This window comes from Panthera pardus, unplaced genomic scaffold (genome assembly GCF_024362965.1).
Source record: "Panthera pardus isolate Hobbes unplaced genomic scaffold, ASM2436296v1 HiC_scaffold_25, whole genome shotgun sequence".
NCBI lineage: Eukaryota > Metazoa > Chordata > Mammalia > Carnivora > Felidae > Panthera > Panthera pardus.
In genome coordinates, this window is record NW_026526821.1 from 73,646,529 (window position 1) to 73,663,532 (window position 17,004).

Sequence of the window (17,004 nt, forward strand, 5' to 3'; positions counted from 1 at the left end):
AGAGTAGTGAGAAATAAATGTTTTCAGTTGAGTTTATATTCTTTTGTGTGGTCTTTGGTTTTGAACAGGTGTATTACCTGACTGCTTAACAGATGGTTCTGATGTGGTCAGTGATCTTGAACAGGAAGAGATGAAAATCCTGAGGGAAGTTCTTAGGTATCCTTCTTTAATTATTTTTTGAATGAATCATTAGTAATATTGTGATATGATCTGTATATATGTTTTCTATCTCCAAAATATTATGAACTAGTAAAAATATCTATATTCTCTACTGAAAACCATAAAAATGATTTATCATTGTACTTGTTTATAACTATGCATAACTTTTTTTTAATTGACAGAAAAAATGATTTTCACATGCCTCATACTATATCAGGCCAAATGGGAGGGTCTTTTTCTCCTCTCATCATGGGAACAGGAAACTAGCCACCAGTGGGAAAAGTTGCAGTTGACCCATCCTGATGCCTGGAAAGGGGCGTAGTGGCCTGAGTAAGCAAGATATTCCATGGCTTCTGGACCTTGGTATTTGAGATGGCTCGTTCTAGGTGTCTAACAGTAGGAGGCTGGACATTCAGACTCCACAGGCCGAATAGTTGACTGGGCAGGTACCCTGCAAGGGAAAAGTAGACAGTGGGAAGTGCTCATCCCAGATGACTGTCTTGTGGGTCTCTTCCTTGCCCCAGTTACACGATTCTCTGCCAGATGCCTGGCATGGAGTGTGCAGCACACTAAAGGAGTAGTTCTTTTTCTCTTGGGTCTATTGTCTCTTAACCCCTCTGGGAGATTTGGAAGGGAGTGGCAATTGAAGCACCTAATTTTTAAATCTCCTTTGAGAATGTATAGGCTTAGGACACTTGTGGCCAATGTGTCCCCTACAGAATGGGGCCTTGTCCTTTGGGGGCCCTTCCTTTCTCTTCAGCCCTAACCACACACATGACTGTCTTATAACATCCTGTAGTTCCAGCCCTACCCACCTCGTTTCAACGTCAAAGCAGAAGGGAGGACAGGCAGGATGGTCAGTAGGAGGATGGGTCTAGTGAGGAACTATGGAAGAACCTCCATGACTTAGTGCTTATTTCCAGGGGATTTGAGTGGTTGTAGGGAGGGAGGCAGGTGTGCAGGTGAACCCAACCTCTTCTGGCCAGGTTGTACTTCCCACAGCAGGGGCAGATGGGAGCCTGAGAAAACACAGGATGCTTTGAGTTTATAGGTTTGAAGAGTTAAGGATATTGATAATAGGTTTAGAGGACTGGTAGTTTGACTTGTACTGGTTGCTTCTGTTGGTTGATTCATGGTCTGAAAATTGATCAGCATTGTACTTTTAGATTTTATTTTCTAAAAAGCCCTTAGGTTTTTGAGGGAGATGTACTACTATAGAGTAGTAGAGCTTAGTTATAAACACGTACGAGAGTTGACTTGGTTATTTCTCTAAATCAGGGGGCCTCAGTGAGCATTTTACAAAAGCTGATAGGGCTTTGGCATAATGATATCAGGAGAGCTTTGTGGTAACTCCCATGCCACTGGAAAAATTAGAATGGGGGGAGAGATGGATCTCATAATTTTAAAGTGAGAGATCAGATTTGCCATTCAAATTTGAGTTTGGGATTTCAAATCTGTAGATCTTTGTTCAGTTTGGGGCATTCACATTTCCAGAAGAAATGAGTAAACCCATATTTTATGTTACCATTTTATGCCGTGTATATTATGTCTTTCTCAGTTGACTAAGCTGCTTTAAGAAAAGCCTAATTATTTCCACCTTGGTTTCCAAGATTCCTTAAACACATTGTGAGCTTAGTTTAGAATGTTGTTTGTTGAATATTTGTTCTTTGACCAAAAAAGAAAATTTACTTTTCTACCTTATTTTTGTATATTTCAGAAAATCAAAAGAGGAATATGACCAGGAAGAAGAAAGGAAGAGAAAAAAGCAGGTGCCCACAGAGAATATTAGTATAGTAGAAGTATTTCATTGCTGTTATCTCGCTCTCTCTTTTTTTTTTTTTTTAAAGTAAACTCACCCAACATGGGGCTCGAACACTTTACCTCATGCTCAAGAGTCTCATGTTCTACCTACTGAGCCAGCCAGGTTTCTCTCATTGCTGTTATCTCTTAGGTTTATATGGCAAGGTTTTGCTGCTTATGTGGAACCACACAGTTCCTCAGAGTATCGTATTCTCTTGGCAATTCTAAGCATTTATATGTAACTTTATAACCATATTCACTTTATAACCCATCCAGCAACCTACCTTTTAAATACCCAATAAACATTGAGATTATTAACTCCCCAAAACTGTAATATCATTCATATTTTGAGAGACTCCTTTAAAAATTTCCCTTAATTTTATGAATGGAGACAATTAAGAAAAATATTTTACTTTCCTGCTCTCTTTGATTCCTTTACTGTTTTGAAATAGCAGCTATAGTTACTCCTGAGGGTCTCCTGAAGATTTTAACATTATCAGCCTGCCGCAGAATGGTTTAGTAATTATATTTCCTGGCATACTGTTCTTCCATTAAGAACTATTTCTATAAAGTACCTAATCTTTCCTAAGGATAAATTAAACATGTATCTGGCTAAGGTGAAGGAAGCTAATATTTATTCTTTCCTCTTCCTTCTTCTAGCTGCTTCTCTTTCTACACTTGCCCAAATCTCTCTGAAGGGAAGGGGAAACCGAATATAAACTCTCTCTCAATCATTCAAAAGTCATTTTCCTTTTTTTCCTTCAATCACTATGACACATGCTTGTGTATCATGCATTGTCTTTGAAAAACCTTATTTCACTCCCAAGGTACCCAGTGAAGAGCAGGAGAAATAGAGATGTTTTAGGATTAAGAGGGATTTATTTATCTTTAAGTAAATCTCCGTTTAGTGAATGAACGTGCAATTCTTAGATATTAATATTTTTAATGTAAGAGTATAGAACAGAAATCAGTTCAAAACTGCTATTAGAAGACATTAGTATGAACACTTTGGTTTATAAGGAAACTATATTCGGCTTCTTGAATAATACTATGTTTTAGGTGTACATGTTTGGGTTTTTTAAAAACTTTTCTTACAGTTTTTATACGGAAATTTTGAAACACACAAAAGTGGAGCTGATAGTATAATAATGAATCTTCCTGTGTTCATTACCAGCATGTAGGGGCTTCTGTCATGAGCTTCCTAACAAGCTACATGTGATTAGATTTTACTGTTTTTAAGAAAAACAAATTATCAGTTGACTAAGTTCTTTCTAAGATTTAAATGATTTATTTGGTTTAAATATACTCTCCCATTTTAGAAATGGAAATAAACCAGTCGGTGGTTTCTTCAGGCATAACGTGGTAGTGCTATATAGATTATTTTAAGTGGAAAAGCACCTTGTAATTTAGTGAATTTATTTCTCTTAGAGTACTATTGGTGTCCTCATCAATGACATCAATGACTACTCAGGTCACATGAGTAGTAAGGGGTGAAGCCTGGATTTGAACCTAACTTCTTGCTAAGTCTGAAGTACTAAGCATCCTTGTTGGTTACTCTTAGCACTTCATGATTTGAAATGAGAATGTTTACCTCAAAAAGTAAAAGATGTAAAGTGCTGAAAACTTTGGAAAATCTCTTGTTCATTATCGATTTAGTAGACAATATTTAATGACATCTTTGGATAACTTAAGTAGTGAATTAGTCAAAATTAATCTAAAAATTTAATTGTGTTATGAATTCCTGAAGTTATCAGAGACTAAAACAGAAGAGCCTCCAGTGCATGCAAGTGAAACTGCAAAAATGAACTCCCAAGGGGATGGTGAACATTTTGCACACCCACCCGCAGGTAAGGTTGAAGTGTACTGAACTTTCTTTAATAATATGAATACATAAACATTATAAAGAGTGTGTTACTTTCTCGTGCATACTTAACCTTCAAAATGACTGAATGGCCATTGGTATTTACAATTCTCTTTTAATTTAGCTATAGAAGTTGCAGGTGGGAAACACTCAGCTGACAGAGTGTAGTCCCCAGATTTCTAAGTGAAGCCTGGCATCCAGGGGAGTGAGTCAAATTCCTTGAGGGAGACACCGGCCTTTGTGCCATGGCTACAGCATCCAACATATGTTCACATCACATCTGTTGTTTTCCTTGACCACGGTTATATAGTGTCTGTGAATTAGAAGTTGAACTTGGAAAGGTAATACTATTTTACTAATGAATTCAAGCATAACTAGAAAACAAGAAGTAGCCAGTTGATGCAGAGGTTTAGTCAGGAAATATCATTGGAACTAAAATTGATGAGAATCCTTGTGGGAAATGTTAGTGGATGAACTTGTTCACTGTACAGCAAATCTATTTTCACTATATTCTGATTTCTTTTATAAGAAAACAAGTAATTCTGAAACAGAAGTGGAGCCAAGAGCATGAATTCAGTTCATTTTATCTTACATTTCTATGGTTTTAAATAAATGTCCTTTTCTTATTTAAAAAAACCCACACAACTGTCGGGTAGATATTGCGATCCTTATTTTTCTGCTGTCTTATTATTACTGTGTTATAAGAAATTCAGGGAAGTTGAGTGACTTGTCCAAAATCACTGAGCACTTAAATGGTAAAACCGTAACTTACTTTGGTCTTCTGCCTCCAAATCTTGTGTTTATAATTGGGGTGCCTGGGTGGCTCAGTTGGTTAAGCATCGACTCTGGATTTCGGTTCAGGTCATGATCTCACTGTTTGTGGGTTCGAGCCCCAGTCAGGCCACATGCTGTCAGCGCAGAGCCTGCTTGGGATTCTCTCTTTCTCTCTCTCTTCCCCTTCCCCTGCTTGCACCTGCATGCACTCTCTCGTGCTCGCTCTCTCTCTCTCTCAAAATAAATAAACTTAAAAAAAAAGAAGAACTTTTATAATTGAGATAGGATAGGTTTGATTTTTTACTCATTGATTTTACGGTACTCTTAGTTGATAAAACAATGAGGTATAGGAAACAGAAGCAAGTTGATGAAATTGCCTTGCTTCTTTATTCCTAGCAAATGGAATCATTTTTCTTTTTTCATATTCAGATTCTAGGTAGAAAAACTTCATTTGATTATATTTATGAAAGTACCTGCTTTAGATTTGTCTGAGTTCTTTTTTAATTTGTTGGCCTAAATTTAACTTTCTGTTTTATACAGACCTAAGTGCACACTGCTTCAGTCTTGTGTTTGACATAATTTGAATAAATTTGCTTTGTCTAGTTTTTTTGTTTTTAAAATTTTTTAACGTTTATTTTTGAGAGAGAGAGAGCGAACGCGCACAAGCGGGGGAGGGGCAGAGAGAGAGAGAGGGAGACAGAATCTGAAGCAGGTTCCAGGCTCTGAGCTGTCAGTACAGAGCCCAATGAGGGGCTCGAACTCACAAACTGTGAAATCACAACCTGAGCCAAGTTCCTATGCTTAACTGACTGAGCCACCCAGATGCCCCTCTAGTTCTTTATCTGTTAAAGTGAAGTTATAGAAAACTTAATCTCAAACTACATATAACTCAAGTATGCACATAAGTGCACAGAAAAAATGGCAGATAATTTCTAAAGTAATGATTTTAGTTTTGAAAAACTATTCTATTTTTAAAAAATGAGTATATCTGATATTCTGGGAAATCATTTTATGCAAAGTGATGGAAATCCATTTTGAAGACCTAATTTGGGAAGAATCAAAAAGCAGTTTGACTTCCTTTTTAATCCTTTTGTTCATGTGTTTCCTTGGTTCTTGCTAGAAATGGATAAGCATCTGTTCTCAGATAGATGCAAAGAGTTGCCAGAGATAAGATGATCTTTTAGCTTCTTGGTTTTCTGATGGTCTATTCCTAGAAATAGAGAAGCTAAGTATTTTGGTTTCAAGTACTTTCCTCTCTAGGTCTGAGTTAGAATATACAAGATGTTCATAACAAAGTCAAGGAAAGAACTATCCAGAGCAAGTACATGAGTTGAATATAAATGCTTATGTGCATGGGCGCTTGGATGGCTCAATCCATTAAGTGTCTGACTTTGGTTCAGGTCATTATCTTGTGGTTCCATGAGTTTGAGCCCCATATTGGGCTCTGTCAGCATGGAGCCCGCTTTGGATCTTCTGTCTCCCTCTCTCTGCCCTTCCCCTGCTCACGTGTGTGTGCTCTCTCAAAAATAAGTAAACATTAAAAAAAAAAAAAAATAGATACTTATGTGCCTGGGATTCCCCCCTCCTCAGAATGAATGGAATTGTCCTTCTTCAGCTCTCTGCTTCCATATCTGGGGGCCAAGCGTACCTCCGTGTAAAGTCACTATTAGTAAGAATGGCATGTTTAACTCCTGTGAGCAAATCACGACTAATTTGTTGAAGTGGGTCTTTATTTCTAAGTTAGTTTTGTAGCTCCCTGTCTAGGTTGGTTGGAATGTTAGCTCCAGCCTCATCTCTTCTTTGGAGGCTTCCCTTATGTCCAAGAGCCTGAAGAGCTTTTCTTCTTCCAGCCTCCCTGGCCCTGCCAGCATTCCACTCGCTCCATGCTAAAGCAGTGGTCCTTTGGCAAGTTTTTTGTTCATACAGAGACTTATTTCTGGTTTTACTGTGCTGCCATGATTTTCAAGCATTTTGAGACACATAGATCATGTTGTCCCATCTTGTTTTCACTGAGTCTTTTCTTCTCTCACTCTGCTGTCTTTCATGGTTCACATACTTACCCTGAAAATGTTTTGTCTTAAAAATCACCTTATCTTATAGTAACAAATTGCTCAGAAAAGCAATTAGCATTTTAATCGTCTTACTCTTAGCAGTCACCAAATAACTGGAAAATATTGAGTGCTCTCTTATCTCTCTTCTGAGTTCTACCTTAACTCTAAAATCTTTACATTTTATTAAAGAATTGGTAGGTTTGTAGTTCTCTTCAGTATGTATTACAAACAAAAAATGATGTTACTGGCATGCACTCTGCCAATACAAAAAGTTATAGCTTTAAGTTCATTGTTCTGAAAATAAAGGTTCACTTAACAGTTTTTACCTGCAAGCAAAAGTTTGACAACCAATTACATTACCAGGAAGGGATTTTAGTGTACTATTTATTTAGCTTATGTGTCAGCCTTGTATTACATTATAGTGGTAATTCTAATCTTTAGACAAGAATTATACTTCTTGTAGCTGTAGTACCAAACAGCAGGAGCTTGGTATTTGTTGAAATGTCATCATTCAAGAGAAAGAGTAGTTCTAGCTCCTTGAGGACAGAAACCATGTTTATTACTGTCACCAGGTATATGACACAATATAGGCACTGAATCAGTGTGTTGATTGGAAAATAAGAAAAAAGTCAGTGAGAAAAAAACACTAGCTCATTTTGGTGAACCTAGTCTCATACTGAATATTTCTTACAGTATTCTAATTGGTCTCTATCTAATTACTGCCAGAAGTTAAAATGCATTTTGCTAATCAGTCAGTACAACCTTTAGCAAGAAAGCTGGAAATGCTGCCTGAAACTTCCTCCTTCCCACAAAAAGGCCTGAAGATTCCTGGCTTAGAACATGCAAGCATTGAAGGACCAATAGCAGTAAGTAAAAAGCACTACTTTTTAAGAACTATGAGCAAAATGGCAAAGTACTAAGAACAAACAATGTAAACAGCCATACACTTGGCTTTTGTTATGATCTTGAACTCAATTTTGAGTTCAATAAGCCAGTGGCTATCTGTGCCACTTATTGTGTGGATTTGAATTTAAATGGCTCCTTCTCTTTTTTGACCCAGAATTTATCAACACTTGGAACGGAAGAGCTCAGGCAACGAGAGCGCTATCTCAAGCAGAAGCGAGATCAGTTGATGTCCATGAGAAAGGATATGAAGACTAAGCAGATACAAAACTCTGAGCAGAAGGGAAAACCTGCTGGGGAAGCAGAGGTATGGATGGCTTTACTGTGTCAAAATTTGCAAATCTGGAGGTGGAATTCTCAAAATCAGAGTGTGTGCAAGACAGTCCTGATAATGAATGTTGCTTGTAGTCCATCCATTCCTATTAACCTCCCTGCGAGTGTAGCACCTGCCAAGTTTTTTTCTACAGTGAAATTGCCATGATACGAACATTTTGTGAGGTTGAGGTGACAGCAATTTCATTATAAACATTTTTTTGTGTTTCTTTACTTGCCCTGCTGAGTGCTTAAAGATCAGCAGTCTGTTTCACCTAAGCCTTTGGAAATACTTTAATCACAAAGCAATACCGTGGCCACAAACTCCAAGAGATTTTCTTCTCTAAGAAGAGATTTTTGCCAAGAAGAGATTTAGGGAACCCAGTCCACATGTGGCTTTTTAAATTTCTACTTACTCAAAGTGCTCTTTGAGGCAGTATGTTGGGAATTCTAGACTAATGAACCCATCTTATACTATAGCCAATTTTTTCCTTTTATTTTCTTTTGTTTTTTTTTTGTTTTTTGTTTTTTGTTTTTTAAGGAAATGACAGAGAAACCAGAAATGACAGCAGAGGAGAAGCAAACATTACTAAAGAGGAGATTGCTTGCAGAGAAACTTAAAGAAGAAGTTATTAATAAGTAATTTTAAAAGCAATTTAGCACAAGTTCAAATTTTCTTAAAAATAAATTATTTAATCCTTAAACTGAGCCTGTTAGTTTCAAATATTTGTTTGTAAATGCAAATATAAGCTCATTATTACTACTTTATTAAACTTTTGAGGTAAAGGGTGGTGGGGAGGGCAGCTACTTGAGCTGAGAGGGTATAGAAACTCAATTGCTAGCGCGTTTATTTACTCAAACTTGGCTACCTATTTGTGCTAAGCACTGTGCTGAGTGCCAGGGATACAGCAGTCAACTAGATTGTCAAGGCCCCTGCCTTCATGGGGCTAGCGAAGAAGGCCCAAAGAGCAAAGTGTTTAAAGGGAAAGGTGGTGTTCTAAGCAGGCTTGGCCAAGCCTCCTTGAGAAGGCAATGAATATTCAAGCTGATAGTAAGGCTGATTACAGGGAGAAATGTGAAGGAACAATTCAGGTCCTGCCACCGGGAAAAGAATAAAGCACCTTGTGAGGAGCGGGCAGTATGGTGAGTCTACAAAGAATGAAGGGAGAGGGTTAGTGTGTGAAATTGGAGGTAGGTGGGGTACTGACTTGCGTGGCCTTGTAGGGAATGTGAGAATTTTCGATTTTGTAATGGCAGTGGGAAATCACTGAAAAGTTTTAAAGCAGGGAAATTACATCATCAAACTGTTCAATTTAAAAAAAAAAGTGTGGCTGCTGTACGGAGACTACTCGGTGAGTTAAGAGTAGTTGTGGGTATACCAGGTATAAGGAAATCCAATCAAAAGACTAATTATCATGGGCAGTGTTAAGATAGATTTTGGCATTTACATGTGAGGCAAGAGCAAATGGGACTTGGAAAATGGATGTGGGGGATGTTAAAAATACTCAATTACTCTTTCTAGGAAGCCTACCATTAAAAAAGATAAAGGGAATAATTGATTGAGCCTCCAGGGGGGAATGTGGCCCTGGGTATAGGTCTTTTGTGTGAAGTGGCCCTGGGTGGTCTTCTGTAGTTGTTCACAGATAACCAGAATAGTAGAAGACCTTTCTTTCAGAAACTTCCTGTATCGTGTCATCCAACAGGCACCCCCTTTTCTAGTTACTCCTGAGATTGAATTTATAATTCCAATTTATCTCTTTAAATCTACAGTTATAAACTTTTAAAAAGGGATACCAAAATTCGCTTAGCTCCAGTCTTCAACCTGCAGAGAAAAACCAGCATTACTTTACATTTGTTACATTTTCATCACTTAGATGGACAAGAGGAAAAACTAGTGATTAAAACACAGAAATGTTTCATGTAACTTTTTATTAAAAATAGTTTTTATACTGGATACATGTTTACAGATATAATTTTAAGAGAACTCAGGCATACAAATGTGGGCTCTGGCTTGCTTCAAGGAGTGAAGATAAAGATATAAAAATCCTGATCTGCCTGAGTGAGGGTAGTCATTAAGACAGTAGCTAACATGTGGAAACTTAATATTCTTTCAAGGGATACTTTAAGCCCTCTTTTCATATCATTGTGGGTGAGCCTAGGTACCAAGAAGACTGTTATCCTGTAAGTCAACAAAACATTCACATTTCTGCTATAAGAATGGTTCCTATCTATGATGATGAGGATTTAAATGTTTGACTCGTGGCAATTCTTCAGAAAGGAAAATTAAACTCTCCATAAGGTATGGAGATAATATTTCCTACTGGAACTTTAAAATTACTTAATCAGTAAGAGTCAAGAGTAAATAGGGAAATGCTTTAGACCTGGGCTTCTTAGATGACAAGAGGAAATTTATTAAGAGCTAAGAGGAGTGAAAGGGGCTTCACAGAACTTTCTTGAAAGAAAATGTATTCAGATGGTAATTTTACTGATATTAGTTTAAATTATCCTGAGTCACTTGCCTCTTAAAGTGGAAGGTCTTTTTCATTATATGAACCTTTAATCGAAGAGATAAGACTAGCCCCATGCTGTGATGTTTTGGTGCTGGGACTTCATTTGCCCAAGGCACACCTTCTGTAAGTAGAATCAGTAATACTTAAAGTGCAGTCAACCTTTGTTAGAATTATTTCATTCAGATTGGTGTTTGACTTAGTGGTTTATAATAAATATCTATGGATAATTTATTGACTTTTAAAAGATACTATAAAATGGACATATCTCAAAATGGAGTTAACTTATATTTACAACAAACCAAACAAAAGCAACAATCATAGAATTACAGGGTCACATTTTAATTCCTGAATTTTACAGGTCAGCATTAATATCACCACATGTATACAAATGGTGTAAAACAAGTACAGTGGTATTTTTTAATACAAAATAAACATCTGTTTTATGGAAAAACTATACTTCATATCTACACAGACAGCCCATCTTTTCCAAACAATAGCCAAAATTAAAATTAACTACAAAATCTCCAAAACAGGGGAAACTGCTTCAGTTTAAGCTATTCCAGGAAAAATGGACCCATAACACATTACAAGGGTGATCTGAAGATTGTAGCTGGAATTACTATTTTTCACTTTTCTTCCCAATGCATTAAATTGTAGTTTGGGGGACGTTTTTCTCACTTCAGCATGATCTCAGATCATAGATGAGCAAAACTAACATTAAAATATTTACAGTTAACTTGCTGTTCTAAAAATAAAACTTCTTAACTGTTTGCCTCAACTTACTATTTTAAGTTCATTTACGTACATGGAATGTGCTTTTATTCTTTAAAAAAAAAAAAAAGCAGCTTTAATATTACACCCTTGTTTATGGAAAAACTTCATGTGCTGCATACTGACTTTGATACTGAAGTAACTTCTTGGATCAAAATGGCCTCTAGATATGCCACTTAATTCAGCACTATTCTTTGTATGGGAGTCTTTATAAATTACACTTTAAAACTAGCTTGCAGCTCTGGACAGAGACAACAAAACAGAAAGTGACTTCAAAGTATCCTCCACCAAAGAGTGACTGGGAGGGAGACAGTTGGAAACATTCTGTTCAACCCACTCCCAAGTTTCTAGAAAAAATCATTTCGAAATACTGTACTGATACTTGGCATCAATTATCTCTAAAAGTGCTGATTATAAAGTTCTACTGACAAAACTCTCCATTTTGAATCCAGCTTGTTTTCATCAAAATACATACTGAAAATTCATGGTGTAGAAAACTCAACATGTACTGTAACACAGAGTGTACTTCCCTCCAACTACCTATAAGGCTGAATTTGTTAAAACTTCAAAAAATGGTCCCAACAGCATAACTTCACTTTTATGATAGTTGAATTTGTTTTCCATAAAAAATTTTTTAAAAAGAGGCAACTGATTAAAAGAACAACATGGCCAGCACCATTATACAAGTAATGTTATTGGGTTTGTAACTAAAGTTCTGCAATTGTTTCTAGATCGGATACCCCCCCCGGAGCAACCCTGCATTTAATATTTTATCAACCTTGTCCCTCCCCAAGCCATTCCCAAACCTGAGAGTTTCCTCACTGAGAGGCTATCTCCCAGGTTCAGGTCACTAACCTTTATTTGACAGCCTGAAAGGCAAACCCCTTAATTACTAGCAAGCAATCAAGTTCCTGGGAAGCCTTTTTTTTGTTTTTCTTTTTACAGAACTAAACTCTCCTAGCTGATATACTGAGTATCTTTTGCTACTCCTTGTATATTTATAAGTTCAAGTGAGAAAGCTTTCTGATTCAGATTTTCAGTTCATTGAACAGATGCAGCATTTTAGTAAGACCACACGTTTCAGGGTCCCCAGTAAGTATATTATGAGCCAAGACGAGGTCTTTTCCTGGGAGATGTTTCTTCTTCTTCATCTTCCTCTTCATCATCTGGATAATCCACTAAACCAACCAAACTGCCCTATTGAAGAATAAAAAGACTTTTTTTAAAATACATAACTTAAGGGAAAAAAAGCTGATTAGTGCAGTTGCTTTTAAAGACATCACAACTTTTCTAATCATATATATCTCAAACATAAATTTGATACAGTAACTGCTTGAAAATTATGAACACTTGGTACTAGTTGGTGGCACTCTTAAGTTATTACCCTCAACTTTTTTATTCAGCCCTTGGATTTTTAATGACACCTCACAATTCAATTCAGCAAAATTTCACTGTGGAAAAGTATTATCTCCAAAAAGTAGGACTCACAAATCATCAAGATACTGGAAGGAGTGAGCTGGAAGGACCTTGGAGATGAAGTAGTTCATCTCTATGTTTAAACTATAAAATAGTGACAAGTAGCCTCCTTTTCGCTTCTGTTCTTCATGTATTTCATCACTATGTGCACACCACTGTTTTCATTCTGCTTTTGATGATAAAGAACACATGAAATGGGTCATACAACTAATAACTAAAAAATTTAGGGCTACCTTTCTCTAACCAAAAGAAAAGATGAGGTAATTCAGGTGTTTGGTCTTTTATGTGTAATGGATCCCTTTGAAAATCGTATTAAAGCTCTACACATTCTACCCAGAAAATTACATGTTCTCAGGTCTGTGTTCATTTTGAACCGACACCATGAAGTTAGTATGTATGTCCCACAGGTTAAAAGGCTGCTGTAAACAATGAATTTAGTTTAAACCCTTCAGACCTCAAATACAATAGAAATAACTCCTACTTCACAGCTACGTAGCTTCATGTCTAAAGAACCCAGACATCTGGCAGTAACACTTTGCCAAAATATAACTGAACCACTGTAATGTTAATCAACAAAGGTCTCTGAGCAGCTAGAAAGAGTTATCAGAAAGTCTGGGAATTAAATCAAACTTCTTTGTAACATATATTTACGTGAGCATCTTTCTGCTGTCTTCTCAGCTTAATAACACACAAGTCTTAAGTTTGATAAGCAAGAGGTAATATGGCTAAATTGTTAAGAATGTATTTGATTGTAGTCTGCCTGACTTCAAATTCCAAGGCCACCATTTTTTAGGTACATGACTGTGGGCAAGTGATTTAGTATCTCTATGCCTCATTTTCATTATCTGTAAAATTGGTATTAACAGTACTTACACTTCACTGAACTATTTTGAAAATTAAATTGAAAATAAAACATAAAAAGCACTGGGCACAGTGGTTAGTATGTAGTTAGTGTTCAGTAACTGCTATTAGCTGCTATTACTAATATCATTCTTATTTATTTGGTTTCAAGCCAAACAAGTTAGATGAGAGGAGACAGAAGACATTATTACCTTATAAAAAGACACCAGTCTGATATTCACAAAGATAACAAGTTATCGAGGAAAGTGTTAATTATGCTTAGGGATTACAGATTATATATCATAATGTACAAACATTTCAGTTCCCAATGGGTAACATTTAAAATAACTTTTTAAGAAATAGTCTATCTGAAACACTCACCTACATAATTTCAATTTTATCTCTATATCTATACCATAAACAAACTCCTATACAGTAAAAAAAAAAAAAATGTTTACTGAAAAGAATAAAAATATAAAATGTGAAATATTGGAAGTAAAAAGACCTGTAATCCACAGGTGCACCCTGTAAACAATTTGACAGATTCTGGACTTAAACTATTAATATAATTTATCATGTTAAAAAATTCTAAGGAGAGAGAATTCAAGAATTATCCTCTATGCAAAAAACAAAGGACAGATCTTCCATAAACATGATTAATAAAAGTTTTAAAAATCATCAGCAGGAGTGATAGCTTTTACATCTTCTAATTTTTATAGCTTTAATTTCTTTATCTCACCTAACTGGATTGGCTAATACCCAGGAACAATGGTTAAATTACAGCAATCATAGTGGTATCCTACCTTGTCCCCAACTCTGGTAGGAACACTGCTAATATTTTCTTAAGTATAAAGCTAGCTTTTGGTATCAGCCATACATACCATGTTAAGAAACTACCTACTTATTTGCATTTTACTGAGTAAATTTGATAAACTGTAAATGTACATTCTATACAGAAATACGTATAAGGGGGTGCCTGGGTGGCTTAGTCAGTTAAGTGTCTGACTTTGGCTCAAGTCATGATCTCCTGGTTCATGGTTTCGAGCCCTGCTTCGGGCTCTGTGCTGACAGCTCAGAGCCTGGAGCCTGCCTCAGATTCTATGTCTCCCTCTCTCTCTTTGCCCCTCTCCTACTTGCGCTTTCTCTCAAAACTAAATAAACTAAAAAAAAAAAATACACATGTATATGAAATATTTTGTGTAGAAAGTCACATACAATTGTTTTAACTGCAAAAGGCTGGAAACAAGTTTAAAATGCACCAATGGGGGGCGGGGGGGGGGGGCGCGCCTGGGTGGCTCAGTCCGTTAAGCCTCCGACTTCGGCTCAGGTCAGGATCTTGTGGTTTGTGAGTTCAAGCCTCGTGTGGGGCTCTGTGCTGACCGCTGAGAGCCTGGAGCCTGCTTCGGATTCCCTCTTTCTCCCTCCCTCCCAAATTAATAAACATTAAAATTTTTTTAAATGCGTCAATAGGGTTAGTTATAAATTGAAGTGTATCATACGCTGGAATTCTATGGAGGAAGTTCTTTTATATCCTGATATGGAAAGTTCACCCAGATAAGTCTGTTATGTGTTATGTGAAAAAAGCAAGAGCAGGGTTCTCTTTTGTTAATCTGGGGCAAAAGAAGTGTTTGTTTTGGCTGCCTACTAATAGTTTCCCATTCTGATTTCATTTTTTTTTTTTTTGTTAACTATTTTTCTTCAAGGAAAACGTGCATGTTTTATAGCTCTACAGCTAAAAAAAAAAAAATTTGTAATTTCATTAGTAGCTAATGTCTTACCAGCCTTGAAAACTATCAAGTTTTCAAAGAATGCAATTTTTTTAAAAATGTTTCTTATTTCTGAGAGAGGGAGAAAGAGAGAACATGAGAGGCGAGGGGCAGACATAGGGAGACAAAGGATCCAAAGTAGGCTCTGTCCTGACTGCAGAAAGTCCAATGTGGGGCTCGAACTCATGGAACTATGAGATCATGACTTGAGTTGAAGGTGGACGTTTAACACACTGAGACTGAGCCACCCAGGCACCCCTCAAAGAATGCAATTTTAAAAAATATATTAGAACTTTAGAATGCCTTGCAAAGGAGAATTAGAAAAGTTCACATCTGATCTATTTAAGAACCAATCAATTTGATTACAGCAATAAACAGACAGTGAAAATGGTTAAAAAGGGCACTGCTGATAAAGAACCTGCCACCACTTAGAAATGTGGCTACACTTTGTTGAAAAAGGCTGAGAGCCAATTTAACTAGTTTCACTTCCGTAAACTCCTATCTCGCTTAATTTCAAACTTTTGTCATAGTCTAGAGTGACTGAACAATTTATTTTCCAAGAACAATAACTGTTTTCTCCTTGTCCCCCAAAAAGATGTAGACGGATACGGCAATCTGCTGTTAGTGTCGAAAGGGTAAAAAATGTGTTAGTGCTTGCATTTCATTTTGCTCGGTCATAAGTAAAAAATTATCTGGAAGGATAATAAATTAAGAACTCTAAGAAATAACCCAGCAAGTAGAACAAGAAGATTTAAAAAATGAGTAATAAGCGAGGAAAATTATGAAAATTGTAAGATAAACCTAGAAGGCCCAACATCCAAACAATAAGTTAATAGTGAAATAGCACAAAATGTCCTCAAATTGAAGGACATGACTGTTTGGCTGCTTCCAAGAAGAAAATAAAATAGCACACACAAAGGATCATAAATAAGAATGTCTTCAGATTACTTGATAGCAGTAACTTCAAATTTTTAAAAGAAAATTATTTCCAACCTGGTTCTATATTCAGTTAAACTGTCAGTCAAATATGAAGACAGAATCAACATATCTTCATACATGAAGGTCTCAAATTTTACCTCTCATGGCATTTTTTTTTTTTTTTTTTTAGAAAACAATTATTAGAGGATATGTTCCACCAAAACGGGAGGGAAAATCAAGAAAGAGTCCAGAGACATGAGATGCAGGAAACAATCCAAGAAAAAGAGAGGCAAAAGAAGTACTAGGATGATGGCTGAGGCAGCCATAAGACAAAAGCTGTGCAGCAAATCTAGACAGCAACCGATCTAAGCTGGAACTGGAAGGGAGGCTTCAAGACAGAGGTCTCCACAGGGGACACTATGTGGAAACTAACCTGAGAGGTAGTTAAAGAATTAGTGACAGGCACCTAACTACTGCAACAAATGAAAAAATGGTGGCCATTATTTACTCTAGAAAGAGAAAAGTTATCAAGAAAAATACAGTATAGGAAAAAAGACCAGGAAAAAATTCACAAAGAATATTTATATTGTCATCACAGCAATAAAATTATCAATTATTTAACCAAAAATTGTGAGAGAAGAAATAAGGGTGAGGGTGTGGTAAGGACTGTTCACATGCTAAATTCTTACCTACCATAACAAGAATAAATTAGGTCTAAACTTGGCAAAACAACACAGAAGTATTAACATATTACTTAGAAATAGAAGGTACAAGAGTTTTAAGCTATCTCTGTGGAAAGGAAAAAGAACTGATTTTTTCCCTCAACATTTTAATACTACTTTGACTTTTGACAGTAAGTGCAT

The 17,004-nt window shown here is 36.4% G+C and overlaps 2 protein-coding genes across 7 annotated transcripts in view; one reads left to right on the plus strand and one right to left on the minus strand.

Moving 5' to 3' along the window:
• The window catches only part of CFAP36 (cilia and flagella associated protein 36), a 29,862-nt gene extending 21,294 nt beyond the window's left edge, over positions 1-8,568 (plus strand). For 2 of the 3 annotated variants that reach the window (XM_019425701.2, XM_019425547.2), the window contains 6 exons: positions 69-156; positions 1,877-1,928; positions 3,707-3,806; positions 7,372-7,511; positions 7,706-7,855; positions 8,402-8,568. In XM_019425701.2, the coding sequence (XP_019281246.1) occupies positions 69-156; positions 1,877-1,928; positions 3,707-3,806; positions 7,372-7,511; positions 7,706-7,855; positions 8,402-8,503 (632 nt within the window). In that variant the 3' untranslated portion in view covers positions 8,504-8,568. The remainder of the gene's footprint in view (positions 1-68; positions 157-1,876; positions 1,929-3,706; positions 3,807-7,371; positions 7,512-7,705; positions 7,856-8,401) is intronic. The other variant, XM_019425613.2, reaches the window with a different exon arrangement.
• A 2,120-nt stretch (positions 8,569-10,688) lies between these two features.
• PPP4R3B (protein phosphatase 4 regulatory subunit 3B) overlaps positions 10,689-17,004 on the minus strand; it is a 64,549-nt gene continuing 58,233 nt past the window's right edge. For all 4 annotated transcript variants that reach the window (XM_019425356.2, XM_019425317.2, XM_019425225.2 and 1 more), the window contains one exon: positions 10,689-12,338. In XM_019425356.2, coding sequence (XP_019280901.2) covers positions 12,243-12,338 — 96 coding nt within the window. In that variant the 3' untranslated portion in view covers positions 10,689-12,242. The remainder of the gene's footprint in view (positions 12,339-17,004) is intronic.